We start from the raw sequence: 15,933 nt of genomic DNA on the forward strand, positions 1-15,933 counted from the left end.
TTTAAATAAATATTCAAAATTAAAATACCAAGTTACAGTTTCTCTGTTTTTATTCACTATCTAAAACACATTTCATTCAATAACATTATAATATTTAAAGAAATCAAAGTATTTAAAGCTTCAAGTTAAGCACAAAACTCCATAAAAATCTTTAAAATAATTTTTAAGTTTTTATATAAAAAATAGATATGACCAATATTACAAAATAACAATAGCTAATATCTATCATACAGATTAATATCTGTAGAATTTTATTTATACATTTTCTTTTTTCTTACTTTATCTTTCATATTTATAGAGAGGGAATTCAACTCACTTTCAGTTTATTGTCTACTCACAATATTAAAATGACACAATCTAATGTGTTATATCTATATATCTATTAAGTGAGAAACAGGAAAATGGTTTTCAATAAAGTAAATTGTAACAAAATTGAAACTTATAATTCAGGTTATTACATCTTACCGGTACTCTTGCATAAATGTGACGATAATAAAGTTCTTTATATAAAATGAGGAAAATTTCATCTAAACAGAAAAAAAATAATTATCTATAATATTCCTAAATAAAATATTTCCTTATGTACTATTTACTATTTTTAATTAAAATAAACAATTTTTGTGTTGTTAGAACTAATTTTTTAATATATTTTTAAATTTTATTTATTTTTTTATTTTTATAAATCTGGTAATTGTAATTTTTTATATTCTATAAAAAGTAGTTTTTAATAATAAATAATATATACACACAATTAACATACAGACTTAAATATTAAATTCATAAACAATATAAAAGATCTCATAAAGGAAAGCTAGGTATATCACAATTGAGAATGTTTTGTTTTGATAAATTATTAAATAATAAACTAAAGTTTTATTAGTAAAAAATATTCTATAAAATGTTCTTTCTTACAATAAAAACAAAATCAGCTAAATATATATATATCTCATTTTTTGCCTTTATTTGCCCTGTAGTGGGTTTTTTCCAGGCCTATCAAGGCTTAATGTATCCAAAACAGACTACACAAAAACTTCCTGGTGTTGCTCACCCATATGGTAAGCAGCTGCTTTAAAATAATACATGAAATATATATATATAGTTTAGTTCTTTTGGGTTATTTTCTTATAATCAAAAATAATTTTCAGACTTTGGGTACTAGTATAGAAGGGACATCATTTAAATTATATTCTGCACAGTATAGCACTAAATAGAAATGAAGATTTTTACACTTTACAGACTAAAAAATCAAACTACTAATTATTGGGCTGCAATTTGAAAAAAATTGTAGACCTATAAATTCCCACTCCAATCATCCAACATGTCTGTCAAGACCAGATATGGAAATCTTAGGAGCAAAAGACCCTGATTAACTAACTATATACAAACTTCTGATGAAAATTTTTTGAATTGAAATAACATGAATATTGTTATTTCAAGTTATTTCAATTCAAAAATTTTCCTTGAAAGGTGTTAGATAGATGACTGACACAACTCTATTGTTAAAGGAAAAGTATGATGTAATGACGAGCAAACCACTATTAATTTGAGGTGAAGAGCATATATTTGAAATTAAATAAATTAAAAATATGATTAAAAATTGTAGCCCAGCATTGTGATGCTGTCACAATANAGAGTTTGTATACTTTTAACTTAGTTATTAACTAAATTTTATTAAAATTTATTAGAAGACACTCCGACAGTTTCCTTGTGAGTGTCAAGAAAGAAATGTGTCTCGTATGTAATTAATGTTAGAAGAAGCATAGTACAAACTCATATCATAACAATTCTTCCTATAACAATGTCTAAACATGCTTTCATGATGTCACTAATAGTAATCAAGCAATTCTCCAATTTACAGAAACACCAAAAGTATTGTTACGACTATGTTCTGTAATTTATTCTTTGTTCTTATTATAAATCTTATCTGCATTTATTTTCCTAACAAATTTCTATATTGCTGTGTTATTTGCCATGTAGTATTTAAAATGTAATGTTTACAGTATGGCATGAAGACTATATGCTATTGCATACAAAACAATTGTTTGTTAACAACCATATTAACTGTTTGGTGACCAGAAGTAAAACATAATATAATGTCTATATTATGTTTTACTTCTGGTCACCAAACAGTTAATATGGTTGTTAACAAACAATTGTTTTGTATGCAATAGCATATAGTCTTCATGCCATACTGTAAACATTACATTTTAAATACTAAATGGCAAATAACACAGCAATATAGAAATTTGTTACTGTGTTTCCCCGAAAGTAAGACATCCGCAGAAAATAAGACTTAGCACAGATTTTGCCGAATTGCGAAATATAAGACCTCCCCCTGAAAGTAAGACCTAGCTAAGGTTTTTTTTAGTCGACAGATGGTTGAAAGTGGCTGTTGGCTTTTTGAAAGTACAGCCACTGATTGGTCAGCAGACAATTACGCCACACGGCATGATTTGCATAAGACTATGGCTTGGGAATCACAGATTTGCATAACGTTACGGCTGGTGATGGCTAATTGGTCGGCCGGGAATCATGCCACATGACATTTGCATAGTGCTACTGTTCAGTAAGCACTAATTGGTCATCGAGTCCGATGTTGACGCTATAAAAAGGCGACAGTTCGACACACCGGATATACGTCCCTCTCGTCTAAGTTCGACTTGGGAATTTTTTTGTTCAATAATAAATGTGAATTCTTCTTCCTGGAAAAAATAAGACAATCCCTGAAAATAAGACCTAGCGCATTTTTCAGAGCAAAAATTAATATAAGACACTGTCTTATTTTCGGGGAAACACGGTAGGAAAAACTTAAAACTCCTAACTAATCTGGAAAATTAAGTTAAACACAGTACAGACATTATATTGTGTTTAACTTAATTTTCCAGATTAGTTAGGAGTTTTGGGTTGACACTGTAATGCATTATAATTTTTCCACATTCAAAATGATGGTAATAGGCTCCTGGTTTATATTTATGCACAGAATATCTGATTTTTTAAAAAATTCTTTCCACTTTAGACAGTAACAGGGCCTTTTAACAGGTCCATGGTGGGTTTGGCCAGGCCCACAATGGGTGACTGGATGGTGATAAACAGGACCCAACATATCCAGGACAGACCTCCCTCAAAAAATTCCTGGAGATTTTCAACTGCCTGGATTCAATCCTGGGTCCCTTAACCTTAGCTGATTTGACCATCTGGCCAGATGATTACTGATGTTAAGCAGGAATACCTACATTTAAACTTTACTAACAAATTGGTTAAAATATCATTGTATTTAAAATCCACTAACAACTTTTTTCAATAAAATTCAACATCAAAGATTATTATTAAATATTTAAATTGTAGAAAAAATTTAAATATTAAACAAGGTATTTAGCATTAACTTAAATAAAAACAACTTATTTTTGATACAAGCATAATGTTTAATATAAAAGATGGATTTGTTAGAAATGAACTTATGTGGATAAAAGTAATTACTGATAAAAGTAATTTAATAAACATTTACTAAATGTTTAGTAAAAATATGATTATAACTCCAAATATTTAAACTAAATAAATTTTTAATGTGTTTTGCAAAAGTATTCAAGCTCACTATGAAAATTTATATGAATAAATTACACAATATAGGAGAAAGTCAATTAGAACAGCTTAACTACTAATTATATATGTATTAAATATATATAGCCAAATAATTAAAATAATAATATTTACATTTTTATTAAGGTCAATATTCTCTAAAACTTTTATGGCTTGATGATAGTCTCCCAACAATGAATGAAGACGAAGTAAAGCAACAAGACTGAAATAACCAAGCATTTTATATAAAAGATGACGACCAAATTCTCCAGCTACACTGTCTGGATCTCCTAAATAAAAATAATAATAATAAACAAGTTTAAAGATTATGGAATTCATTTTCAAAATTCATTTTAATTATCTATTTATACCTCCACTTGTATACACTTCCAATTGGCAATTGATATTTGATTTATCTACAAGTGAATGTAAAACATTCAATACACTATGGACATTCCACACCTGAAAATATAAAATGACAAATAAAGATTAAGCAATTCATCAATATATCACAAAACTCCAACAAACCTTTGGATTCGATCGGAGCAATTCAATTTCTTCAGGACTTTTTTTACCTAACATGCTACGATAATGTCCAAATGCCTGAAACTATAATAAATTTTGTAAATATATATATATATATTATTTTCAGTTATAACTTTACATTAGAATTAAAAATGAATTTTAATAAATTTTAATAGTAAAAGAAAAACATTTATTTATGCAATTTCTAAATAGTTTTAAAACTTCAATGTTAATTAAATTACTAGCATTGAATACTGTTTAGAATTAAGTTTGAATTGACTGAATTTTTTTATTTTTTATTTTGTTAAAATTAATATTACATGAGGAGTCTGATAGTAAAGGTACAGGCCAAAATTACACTAACATTTATGATTTAAAAAAATATTTACTTAATCACAAAAACTACATACTTTTATTTTTTGCATAATTGCCATAAACCAGGGGTCCAATCTTTTTGTTTCTCTGGCCGCATTGGAAGAAGTCAAGGAGTTTTGGGCCACAAGTATATATTATATATACTTGTGGCCTAATATACAAGTATATTTAAGGATTAACACGTCTAGATTGTAATAATAAGTATTAAAACTTTATCACAAAAAGGGTTATTTTAAAAAATTACTTTTACGGACACTTTCAATTTTTACTTAGAAATGGATAAATTCATTTATTATAAAAGAGAGAAACGAAAATTTATTTGAAAAACACAAATATTTGTTTTATTTGGGTCTCTGGTTAATAAAAAGCAATGAAACACTATTTTAAAATGCATTTTTATTCAACAAATATATTTACAAATAATACTAGCTGCAAGGACCCGCTTTGCTGGGTTTTTATTTGTATGTAATATAGTTTTTTTTTTTATATATAAAAGATTGTTTTTCTAAGTAATCTAGAATCTAGCTGCAAGGACGCTTCGCTGGGCAAAAAGTAACGATAGTGAAGATTAAGATAATTACATTATAGCCAATCTTACCCGTTTTCACAGAATGCAAGAATTAGGTCCCCCGTTTCCAGACTAATTAGAGAATTTTTACACGAGTCTAAAAAATATGTTCGATTTCCCGCAAAAACGCAAAACACTGCCTGTAAATCTTGCATGCCGCTTTATATTAACACTTCCTTTGTTACTCAACACTTCCATTGTTAACACTTCTATTGTTGACACTTCCATTGTTACACATGTTCGAAGTCAACCACTTTCAACCCCATATCTCCCACACCCTTATAGCACAGAATGCAAGAATTAGGTCCCCCGTTTCCAAACTAATTAGAGAATTTTTACGTCCAGTCAAACGAACTATTTTCAATTTGATCAATTTTCTGGAACGTTTACAATCGTTCTATAATCGAACCAATTCGAATTTAAAACGGTTCGAACATTTTTAAAATCGAAATAGAAAATCTTCAAAGTCAACCACTTTAAGCCCCCATATCTCCCGCACCCTTACAACTATTGAGACACAACCACCATAGGCACGAATGGAGATTTGGGGCTACTACCACATACAAACACCATCCATGTGCGATGTGTAGTTTTGGCTGAAAAGTGAAATATAGGGACACACATGTCAATTATTATATATATATATATAGATGTAGCCAAAGCATCAAACGATATTTTTTACGTCAAACTAAAAAAAGTAGCCACATTTGGCACAATGTAGCCAAATCTTGCAATGCTGGAAGAAATACTAAATAAAGCTGGAGTTGTGACTCCAAGGATTATAGACTCAAATGCAGGGAAAGAAGAGAAAGGACAAAAGATAAAGAAGTGAGAAAGATTTGAAAATTAATGGTCAATATTTACATAACAGAAGATCTATTTAACCTTTCTCATTTTATCTTTTGTCCTTTCTCTCCTATTCCTCCTTTTTCCAAATTTGGGTCTAAAATCCTTTGAGTCACAACTCCAGCTTTATTTAGTAATTCTTCATCATCCACACATCTCCAAGTATTCAAAAATATTTCCTTTTCAATCAAAAATAAAATATGAATAAAGATTACGGCTTTGTGAAACTTCTTTTTTTGAGTTTATGCCGTTGAAATAAATAAATAATAAAAATATTAAAACATTTGTCGGTTTTGTTTACGCATTTATCGGGCTGCATTGGAACTTGTCTTGGCTGCATAAGGACACCCCTGCCGTAAACGTTGAGACATTTATTCCAGCATAACACTAGTTTGAACATCCCTTCACAGTACTGTTGCTTGTCAAATTGCTTGAAGTAGTCCAGAACAGTCTCTTCCAATTCCTCCTAATCTGCAAAGTGTTTCCCCACCAAAAATTTCTTTAAAGTTCCAAATAAATGAAAATCCAATGGAGAACTAAATCTGGACTATACGGAGGAAGTTGCAGGACCTTCCAATTCCACTGTGCCAACCACAGTTTGGTTTGATTTGACACGTGGAGTATAATCCAGCTTTAGCCCCCTCGTATTTTCATTTATTCGGATCCTTAAGGAAATTTTTGGCAGGGAAACGCTTTGCAGATCTGGAGGAATTGGAAGATACCATTGTGGACTACTTTGAACAACTTGACAAGCAACAGTACCATGAAGGGATGTTCAAACTAGTATCATGCTGGGATAAATTTCTCAACATTTAAGGCAATTATGTTGAGAAATAAACAAATGTATGTAGTTTTTGTGGAATGTATTAAATATTTTTTTAAAATTATAAACGTTAGTGTAATTTTGTCCTATACCTGTAATATTGGACTCCCCTCATATAAATGATAATTTTTTTCTTCTTAAATTAAAACATAGTCAAATTAAATACTGTATTGACCTGAATATAAGTCAACTGCCATGGAATTCTTACTTTTTGAAGAAAATTAGAACCCAAATATAATTTTTTCCATTTATTCTTGATAAAGGTCATTAAATATGACTGGAAGTAATAATCTAACGAGTCTGTTATTTAGAAAGTGTTATCGCTCATCTAATATACATACAATTCATCTTTGTTTTATCAACATGGATTTAAAAAGACTTGCTATTTTATACATTTAAAAAAAAATAAGATAAAGTGCCTAAGGGAAAGTGTCAGAGTAAAATTGGTCAGGTAAGTTTGAATTTAATAAATACGGCTGCACATTTATAAGGTGTTTTGCGTGTGTTTTGTTGAAAAGTATAGACTACTTATTTTATGGAAATATTAGCTATAGAATAAACATTTTAGAGATTTTGGATTGGTGATTGCACTTACATTGCAGTAATGCTCATGCTTGATGAGGAACTTTCCCTTAAGTTGCATTTTTAAATATTTTAGCAAATGGCGTATTTTTAAACTTACTTCATTAAATTTAAAATTTAGACTTTAAAGGAAGATAGCTGCTTTCTGTCACTTCTATAATAACTTTTTTTAAAAATGTTTCCATAGGGACCATGTGACGTTCTATTATCCAACTGGAAGTAATAATCTAACGAGTCTGTTATTTAGAAAGTGTTATCGCTCATCTAATATACATACAATTCATCTTTGTTTTATCAACATGGATTTAAAAAGACTTGCTATTTTATATATTTAAAAAAAAATAAGATAAAGTGCCTAAGGGAAAGTGTAAGAGTAAAATTGGTCAGGTAAGTTCNATACTTCAGATGTTAATTTAGTATCAAAAACGTAAAATATTTGAGTAGCCCAAGACATAGCCACAGACTGAAGCACCACACCACTGGCAAAAATTTAAATTTGCCGACTGAAATTCTTTCGGATGATTGACTTTCGGAAAATCGACGCTCTACTGTAATAACAATTATAATTAATAAACCTTCAAGTTATATAGTTTTGAATTGTTTTATAACAGGTCTTTTTAATATCAGTCAATAAAATTGGAATTTCTACTAACTGTAATCTTATTTTATTTATTCTACTTAATGTTATCAGTCAGTTATTGTGATTAATATAGATGAGTTACAAAATACTTACAATAAGTGCATTCTACTGCATTAATAATTCATAATACTAAACAATAGTTATCATTCAAACAGTAAAATTAAATTTCATTACAAAAAATATTCATATTATTTATTGTAAAATGAATGTATTAAAATCTATTTTTATTTTTATATTGTGCTGTCCATAAAGATTTAAAATGTATGTATATATATATATATATATTGAAAATTATTAAATTTAAATTACTTTACCTGTTTTCATATAAATTTTGAGTTTCATATGCATTTCCGTCACTAATTGCTTTACGCAAATGGACTAAAAATTTACAAACAGGTTCTGGTATTTTATATGTTTGAGAATATTGCCTTTCCAAATCATAACTTGGACCTGAAAAATTTTAAACAGTTTTCTTTTACTATATGATAATTTATATCTACTTATAATTTATTCATTAAAAAATATATAATCATTTTAATAATTTAATTTAAACTCTATTGTAAAAATATCAAGGAATCAAACACAATGAAAACTAAATTATAGAAGTTATTAGCTTTATTTAGTAGAAACCATTTTGACTCTCTCAGTTTAACATCAACTATACTTTAAAACGAACTTCCAGATCAAATGACTAAAAATCAAAATATTATTTCATTATTAACTACCATACTCTATAGTTTAAAACATTTAAACTACAGAATATAAATTATATTTAAGTTTTAATTTCAATTCATATGATCTAGAAATTACCTTTAAAATGCTGCTGATGTAAGACTGAGAGGTTTGAAAATATTCTTGCTAAATAAAACTAATGACTTCTATAATTTGGTCTGTTTTGTTTTGATTGAATAGAGTTTCTATTTCCAAATTTTAATAATATATTATACTAGACAGTTCTTATTTTGTTATACAATTTCAAAATTATTCTGATACAGTATTTTTTTTTTAAGCTTTTTCTGTCCTGTGAGCACAAAGGGGTCTTTTTCCCATACTCATCATGTGTTTGGCCATCAATGGGACAATCTAGTGGTGAGAGACAGGACCTGACATATCCAGTTAAACTATCCCAAAAATCTTCCTTGGGATTTTTGACCACCCAGATTCAATCCCAGGTTTCCTAGAGCAGTAGGTTTAAACCTCAACTGTCTCAGTCATTCAACAAGTGAATATATTTTATTAAGTCACTGAACAGTAAAAGTGCTAATGCACTTAAATGAAAACTAAAGAAACTTTCATATTTGACAATTAACTTTTAAATTTTCAGTTATTAATAAATTTAATCTGCCAAATCTACAATTGTTTATAGCCTACTTTCTTGGTATATTCAGAATATTTTACCTGGCTCTATTCTTATAAAATTAAAAATAATCAAAAGCAGATCATTTTAGTTTACTTTGAATGACAATTATGAATAACAAGAGAAAAAAATAAAAGTATGTATATTATGTGAATGCTGCTTTCTTTGTAAACATTAATATAGTTCTAGAACTTAAAAAATATACTAATAATCTTAACATTTCATGGTATCCATTATTTGTCTTATAAAAATTGAATTTTGATGTGTAATTGACTTAAAATATCTTTTAACTTCTACGGTAACAGTTATGAGAAATTTTGACAGCAATTCAATCATTATTTAAACATAAAATAAATACATAAAGCATATATGCTTACCATGGGGATCATAATCATAATTATTCATATGATACGCATATGGATCATACTGAAAAATATAATTAACATAAAAAATTAATTCATTTTTCAATAAAAAAATAAAAGTAGTCCTAGATTTTATAAATTCATTTGTGTTATATTTTGGTTAGATAATTGGCATTTCTAGAATATAATCAAACAATATTTATAAATCTATTACTTTAATTAACTTAGTAATAATTAATATTTAACATGCAATTTACATATTAAAATATCATAAAGTACAGTAATATCCAGAGTTACATAACACACGACTCTCGTAAATTTGCAGTTATGTAAATCTCAAAAATTGGAAAAAAATCTGAGTAGAGTAACATGTAATTTTACAAAGAATTATTCTATTTCAAACATTCATTCATTCTCTCTCTCTCTTTCTTTCTTACTGTACCAATTTATTACTTTACTGCTCTGCTAATCCTTTACTTTTCAGTCTAATTGTAAGCATGTACGCAAGCATACAGGGCACTCTTTCNTTGTTAATATTAAAAGTAGTTTGACTCCTTGGAAAAGACTTAATTTTTTATACTAATTTCAAAATGTTACACATCTGTTTAAAGAAATTGTATATTAAATCTAAAATATAATATTTTATTATCAAATAACTATTAAAATTTAATTTTTATTTAAGAAAATACAATAATTTATCTTACTATATTTAATCATATAAAGTGAAATGCTTTATTGCAGGCTTAAAATGTTGATTCATTTGTCATTTAGAAATTAATATTATGCATTATTAGTATATGCTGCAATATCAAAACCTTTCCATAAATAAGCATTAAATAAAAGATTAAACATTTGATATTCATTGTTAAATTCAAAAATTAACTATTTACTGGCCAGAATTCAATAATTCTAATAAATATAAATTTTGTTTTTGAATTTTACAAGGTATTTATTTAGAATTTTTTATTCTTAAAGTAAAATCGTCAATGTAAAATCACATTATTATTTGATTGTTTTTTTTTATATTATTTGTGAGGAGTCTGATAGTAAAGGTACAGGCCAAAATTACACTAACATTTATGATTTAAAAAAATATTTACTTAATCACAAAAACTACATACTTTTATTTTTTGCATAATTGCCATAAACCAGGGGTCCAATCTTTTTGTTTCTCTGGCCGCATTGGAAGAAGTCAAGGAGTTTTGGGCCACAAGTATATATTATATATACTTGTGGCCTAATATACAAGTATATTTAAGGATTAACACGTCTAGATTGTAATAATAAGTATTAAAACTTTATCACAAAAAGGGTTATTTTAAAAAATTACTTTTACGGACACTTTCAATTTTTACTTAGAAATGGATAAATTCATTTATTATAAAAGAGAGAAACAAAAATTTATTTGAAAAACACAAATATTTGTTTTATTTGGGTNACATACTTACATTTCATATTTTTACCCTCAAATCAATTCATTAAACTTATAACTATAAAACTACTATCCTCTTATGAAAAAAATAAATAAATAAATAAATAAATATAGTAAAACCTGTGTAAACCAAAATTACATGGTACTGAATATTTTTCTGATTTGGCAGGTTTCCGTTTTGAATGGGTTTATTTTCAACAGAAAATTACTCTGTTTCGAAAGATTCATATTTATGACTGCACCTGTATTTAAGTTCATTCTGTGTGTTTCTTTAGTTTTAATAATTTCAATATGTTCGTAAAATTTTCTTTTAATAATATTTTTTCCCTTTTAAGTATTTTGATGCTGTCAAGTGAGATCTCGCAGCCAGTTTGGTTGCAAGGATTTTTTTTATTTAGGCAGATTTCCATGTAGCCAACTCATTCGTCAGACACAGATCAGTGTTCTGTGGTTTTATCTAATTAGCCAATTATCTTAAATAATGAATACTGTTATATAATATCAAATTTAAAATATATTCCATTATTATGACAATCTTTACATGACATCTTGATTGTTGTATTAAATATTATATGTGACTTTTTACAATTTTTTTTTATTAATTANGTTTCCAAACTAATTAGAGAATTTTTACGTCCAGTCAAACGAACTATTTTCAATTTGATCAATTTTCTGGAACGTTTACAATCGTTCTATAATCGAACCAATTCGAATTTAAAACGGTTCGAACATTTTTAAAATCGAAATAGAAAATCTTCAAAGTCAACCACTTTAAGCCCCCATATCTCCCGCACCCTTACAACTATTGAGACACAACCACCATAGGCACGAATGGAGATTTGGGGCTACTACCACATACAAACACCATCCATGTGCGATGTGTAGTTTTGGCTGAAAAGTGAAATATAGGGACACACATGTCAATTATTATATATATATATATAGATGTAGCCAAAGCATCAAACGATATTTTTTACGTCAAACTAAAAAAAGTAGCCACATTTGGCACAATGTAGCCAAATCTTGCAATGCTGGAAGAAATACTAAATAAAGCTGGAGTTGTGACTCAAAGGATTATAGACTCAAATGCAGGGAAAGAAGAGAAAGGACAAAAGATAAAGAAGTGAGAAAGATTTGAAAATTAATGGTCAATATTTACATAACAGAAGATCTATTTAACCTTTCTCATTTTATCTTTTGTCCTTTCTCTCCTATTCCTCCTTTTTCCAAATTTGGGTCTAAAATCCTTTGAGTCACAACTCCAGCTTTATTTAGTAATTCTTCATCATCCACACATCTCCAAGTATTCAAAAATATTTCCTTTTCAATCAAAAATAAAATATGAATAAAGATTACGGCTTTGTGAAACTTCTTTTTTTGAGTTTATGCCGTTGAAATAAATAAATAATAAAAATATTAAAACATTTGTCGGTTTTGTTTACGCATTTATCGGGCTGCATTGGAACTTGTCTTGGCTGCATAAGGACACCCCTGCCGTAAACGTTGAGACATTTATTCCAGCATAACACTAGTTTGAACATCCCTTCACAGTACTGTTGCTTGTCAAATTGCTTGAAGTAGTCCAGAACAGTCTCTTCCAATTCCTCCTAATCTGCAAAGTGTTTCCCCACCAAAAATTTCTTTAAAGTTCCAAATAAATGAAAATCCAATGGAGAACTAAATCTGGACTATACGGAGGAAGTTGCAGGACCTTCCAATTCCACTGTGCCAACCACAGTTTGGTTTGATTTGACACGTGGAGTATAATCCAGCTTTAGCCCCCTCGTATTTTCATTTATTCGGATCCTTAAGGAAATTTTTGGCAGGGAAACGCTTTGCAGATCTGGAGGAATTGGAAGATACCATTGTGGACTACTTTGAACAACTTGACAAGCAACAGTACCATGAAGGGATGTTCAAACTAGTATCATGCTGGGATAAATTTCTCAACATTTAAGGCAATTATGTTGAGAAATAAACAAATGTATGTAGTTTTTGTGGAATGTATTAAATATTTTTTTAAAATTATAAACGTTAGTGTAATTTTGTCCTATACCTGTAATATTGGACTCCCCTCATATAAATGATAATTTTTTTCTTCTTAAATTAAAACATAGTCAAATTAAATACTGTATTGACCTGAATATAAGTCAACTGCCATGGAATTCTTACTTTTTGAAGAAAATTAGAACCCAAATATAATTTTTTCCATTTATTCTTGATAAAGGTCATTAAATATGACTGGAAGTAATAATCTAACGAGTCTGTTATTTAGAAAGTGTTATCGCTCATCTAATATACATACAATTCATCTTTGTTTTATCAACATGGATTTAAAAAGACTTGCTATTTTATACATTTAAAAAAAAATAAGATAAAGTGCCTAAGGGAAAGTGTCAGAGTAAAATTGGTCAGGTAAGTTTGAATTTAATAAATACGGCTGCACATTTATAAGGTGTTTTGCGTGTGTTTTGTTGAAAAGTATAGACTACTTATTTTATGGAAATATTAGCTATAGAATAAACATTTTAGAGATTTTGGATTGGTGATTGCACTTACATTGCAGTAATGCTCATGCTTGATGAGGAACTTTCCCTTAAGTTGCATTTTTAAATATTTTAGCAAATGGCGTATTTTTAAACTTACTTCATTAAATTTAAAATTTAGACTTTAAAGGAAGATAGCTGCTTTCTGTCACTTCTATAATAACTTTTTTTAAAAATGTTTCCATAGGGACCATGTGACGTTCTATTATCCAACTGGAAGTAATAATCTAACGAGTCTGTTATTTAGAAAGTGTTATCGCTCATCTAATATACATACAATTCATCTTTGTTTTATCAACATGGATTTAAAAAGACTTGCTATTTTATATATTTAAAAAAAAATAAGATAAAGTGCCTAAGGGAAAGTGTAAGAGTAAAATTGGTCAGGTAAATTCTAGATCTAAAAGAATAAGAACAACCGAGACCTCTGAAGGCCATGAAGTTTGATTTGAGCAACATCGAATAGGAATGCTTTTGTCAAGTGCTGCAGAAATAGTATCAGAATGTAAGCTTGAGTATAAACTACTTAATTTGTAGAAATAGCAACTCTTCTTGAATTTCTTGAAATCTCTACTCTTCTCAAGCTCTACTTTCTGATAAAAAGTATTCCATCATGTTTGATGGAAAAATTTCTAGTTGTCTGATTAACTAACCTGATAAATGAATTCATCGATTATTTCCCAAAGCCATCTATTTGGTAACTCAAGAGGAACGGGACCTTCAGCACCTTCAATTTGATTCATAAAATTAAATTTTTATCAAAATAAATTTTATATTTTGATTTTTAAATATACTTACTGAGAATACAATTGAAAAGATCACAGTAATTGTAATAAGATTCAAAACGTTGATTGACAGTGGGCCCATTCTTTAAAAATAAAAACATAAAAAAAAATCAATATTATGTTATTCAGTAATATATATTAAATTCAAATAATAAAATATGATAATTACTACTGAAATTACTGACAAAATAATGTAAAATAATAGAAGTAATCATTAAATTTATATCATAAATATTTATTTAAGAAATTGTCAGTCACTTATAACATAATAAATATGATATATGTAAATAATATCAACAATGTTGTTCAGTAAATATCAAATTCATATCAAAAGTTTAAGATAGAATAAATATAATTTTACTTTAAACAAACAAGAATAAAATATTTTTAATGATTAATGTAACAGTCTTAACAAATTTATTCACAATGAAATATTTTGAAGTAGTGATTTAAATACAGTAGAAACCCAATTATCCAAGCAATTAACTGAAGTTCTGCACTACTTAAAGCAAACTTATAAGTGAATACACTACTTTTCTTATACTATAATTCATAAAAAAAGATTTAGAACAATAACATGTATATAACTTTGAAGTTAAGACTATTTACAAAAATATACATTTTCAAGTCTATCCATTTATCCTTTAACACAACCACAGAAGTAACAGTTACATTGGATTGAAGAAAAAACTTCATTAAAAAACAAATAATAATAGGTAAAAATTCACAAAGTTAAAAATGATATCAAACACCAGCTTTTTATTTAAGGATCCGACGCTTTTACATTAAAAACAAGAGTAAATCTTCTCACCATATCATCAAATCCCTAACTGCTTCTAGCCCTCTGGTGGTAAGTACAACTTATTCATCAAAGTTATCCTGAGTCATCATGAAAATTGTAATTATATGCAAATGAAATGAATAACTCGTACCTACTATCAGAGGGCTAGAAGCAGTTAGGGATTTGATGATATGGTGAGAAGATTTACTCTTGTTTTTAATGTAAAAGCGTCGGATCCTTAAATAAAAAGCTGGTGTTTGATATCATTTTTAACTTTGTGAATTTTTACCTATTATTATTTGTTTTTTAATGAAGTTTTTTCTTCAATCCAATGTAACTGTTACTTCTGTGGTTGTGTTAAAGGATAAATGGATAGACTTGAAAATGTATATTTTTGTAAATAGTCTTAACTTCAAAGTTATATACATGTTATTGTTCTAAATCTTAACTTCAAAGTTATTAGAAGATATCCCGAGTCATCATAAAAATTGTAATAACATGTATTCCAAAATTTGTTTCTGATACCTTTCATCATTTGACTTCAATATGAAACAAATCATTCCTACAAAACAAAGCTCCAATAATACACATTTTTATTCTTAAAACTATTGCAAGTATAGTGGTATAATAAACAATGTAAAAATGATGATAAATTCACTAAGTCATAAAAAAAAAAAAGGTGTAAAAGTGCATATAAATCTTTTATATTTGTAATTTTTAATCTGAAATGGCTGT

At 27.8% G+C, this 15,933-nt stretch overlaps 1 protein-coding gene across 1 annotated transcript in view; it reads right to left on the reverse strand.

Moving 5' to 3' along the window:
- LOC111630035 (eukaryotic translation initiation factor 3 subunit L-like) overlaps positions 1-15,933 on the reverse strand; it is a 42,837-nt gene that overhangs the window by 15,726 nt on the left and 11,178 nt on the right. The window contains exons 4-9 of the mRNA XM_023374037.1: positions 14,951-14,960; positions 14,431-14,500; positions 14,286-14,359; positions 4,105-4,185; positions 3,948-4,038; positions 3,712-3,866 (exon numbers count right to left, since the gene is read on the reverse strand). Coding sequence (XP_023229805.1) covers positions 3,712-3,866; positions 3,948-4,038; positions 4,105-4,185; positions 14,286-14,359; positions 14,431-14,500; positions 14,951-14,960 — 481 coding nt within the window. The remainder of the gene's footprint in view (positions 1-3,711; positions 3,867-3,947; positions 4,039-4,104; positions 4,186-14,285; positions 14,360-14,430; positions 14,501-14,950; positions 14,961-15,933) is intronic.

Source organism: Centruroides sculpturatus, unplaced genomic scaffold, assembly GCF_000671375.1.
Source record: "Centruroides sculpturatus isolate CEXI.00-Female unplaced genomic scaffold, Cexi_2.0 scaffold646, whole genome shotgun sequence".
Lineage (NCBI taxonomy): Eukaryota > Metazoa > Arthropoda > Arachnida > Scorpiones > Buthidae > Centruroides > Centruroides sculpturatus.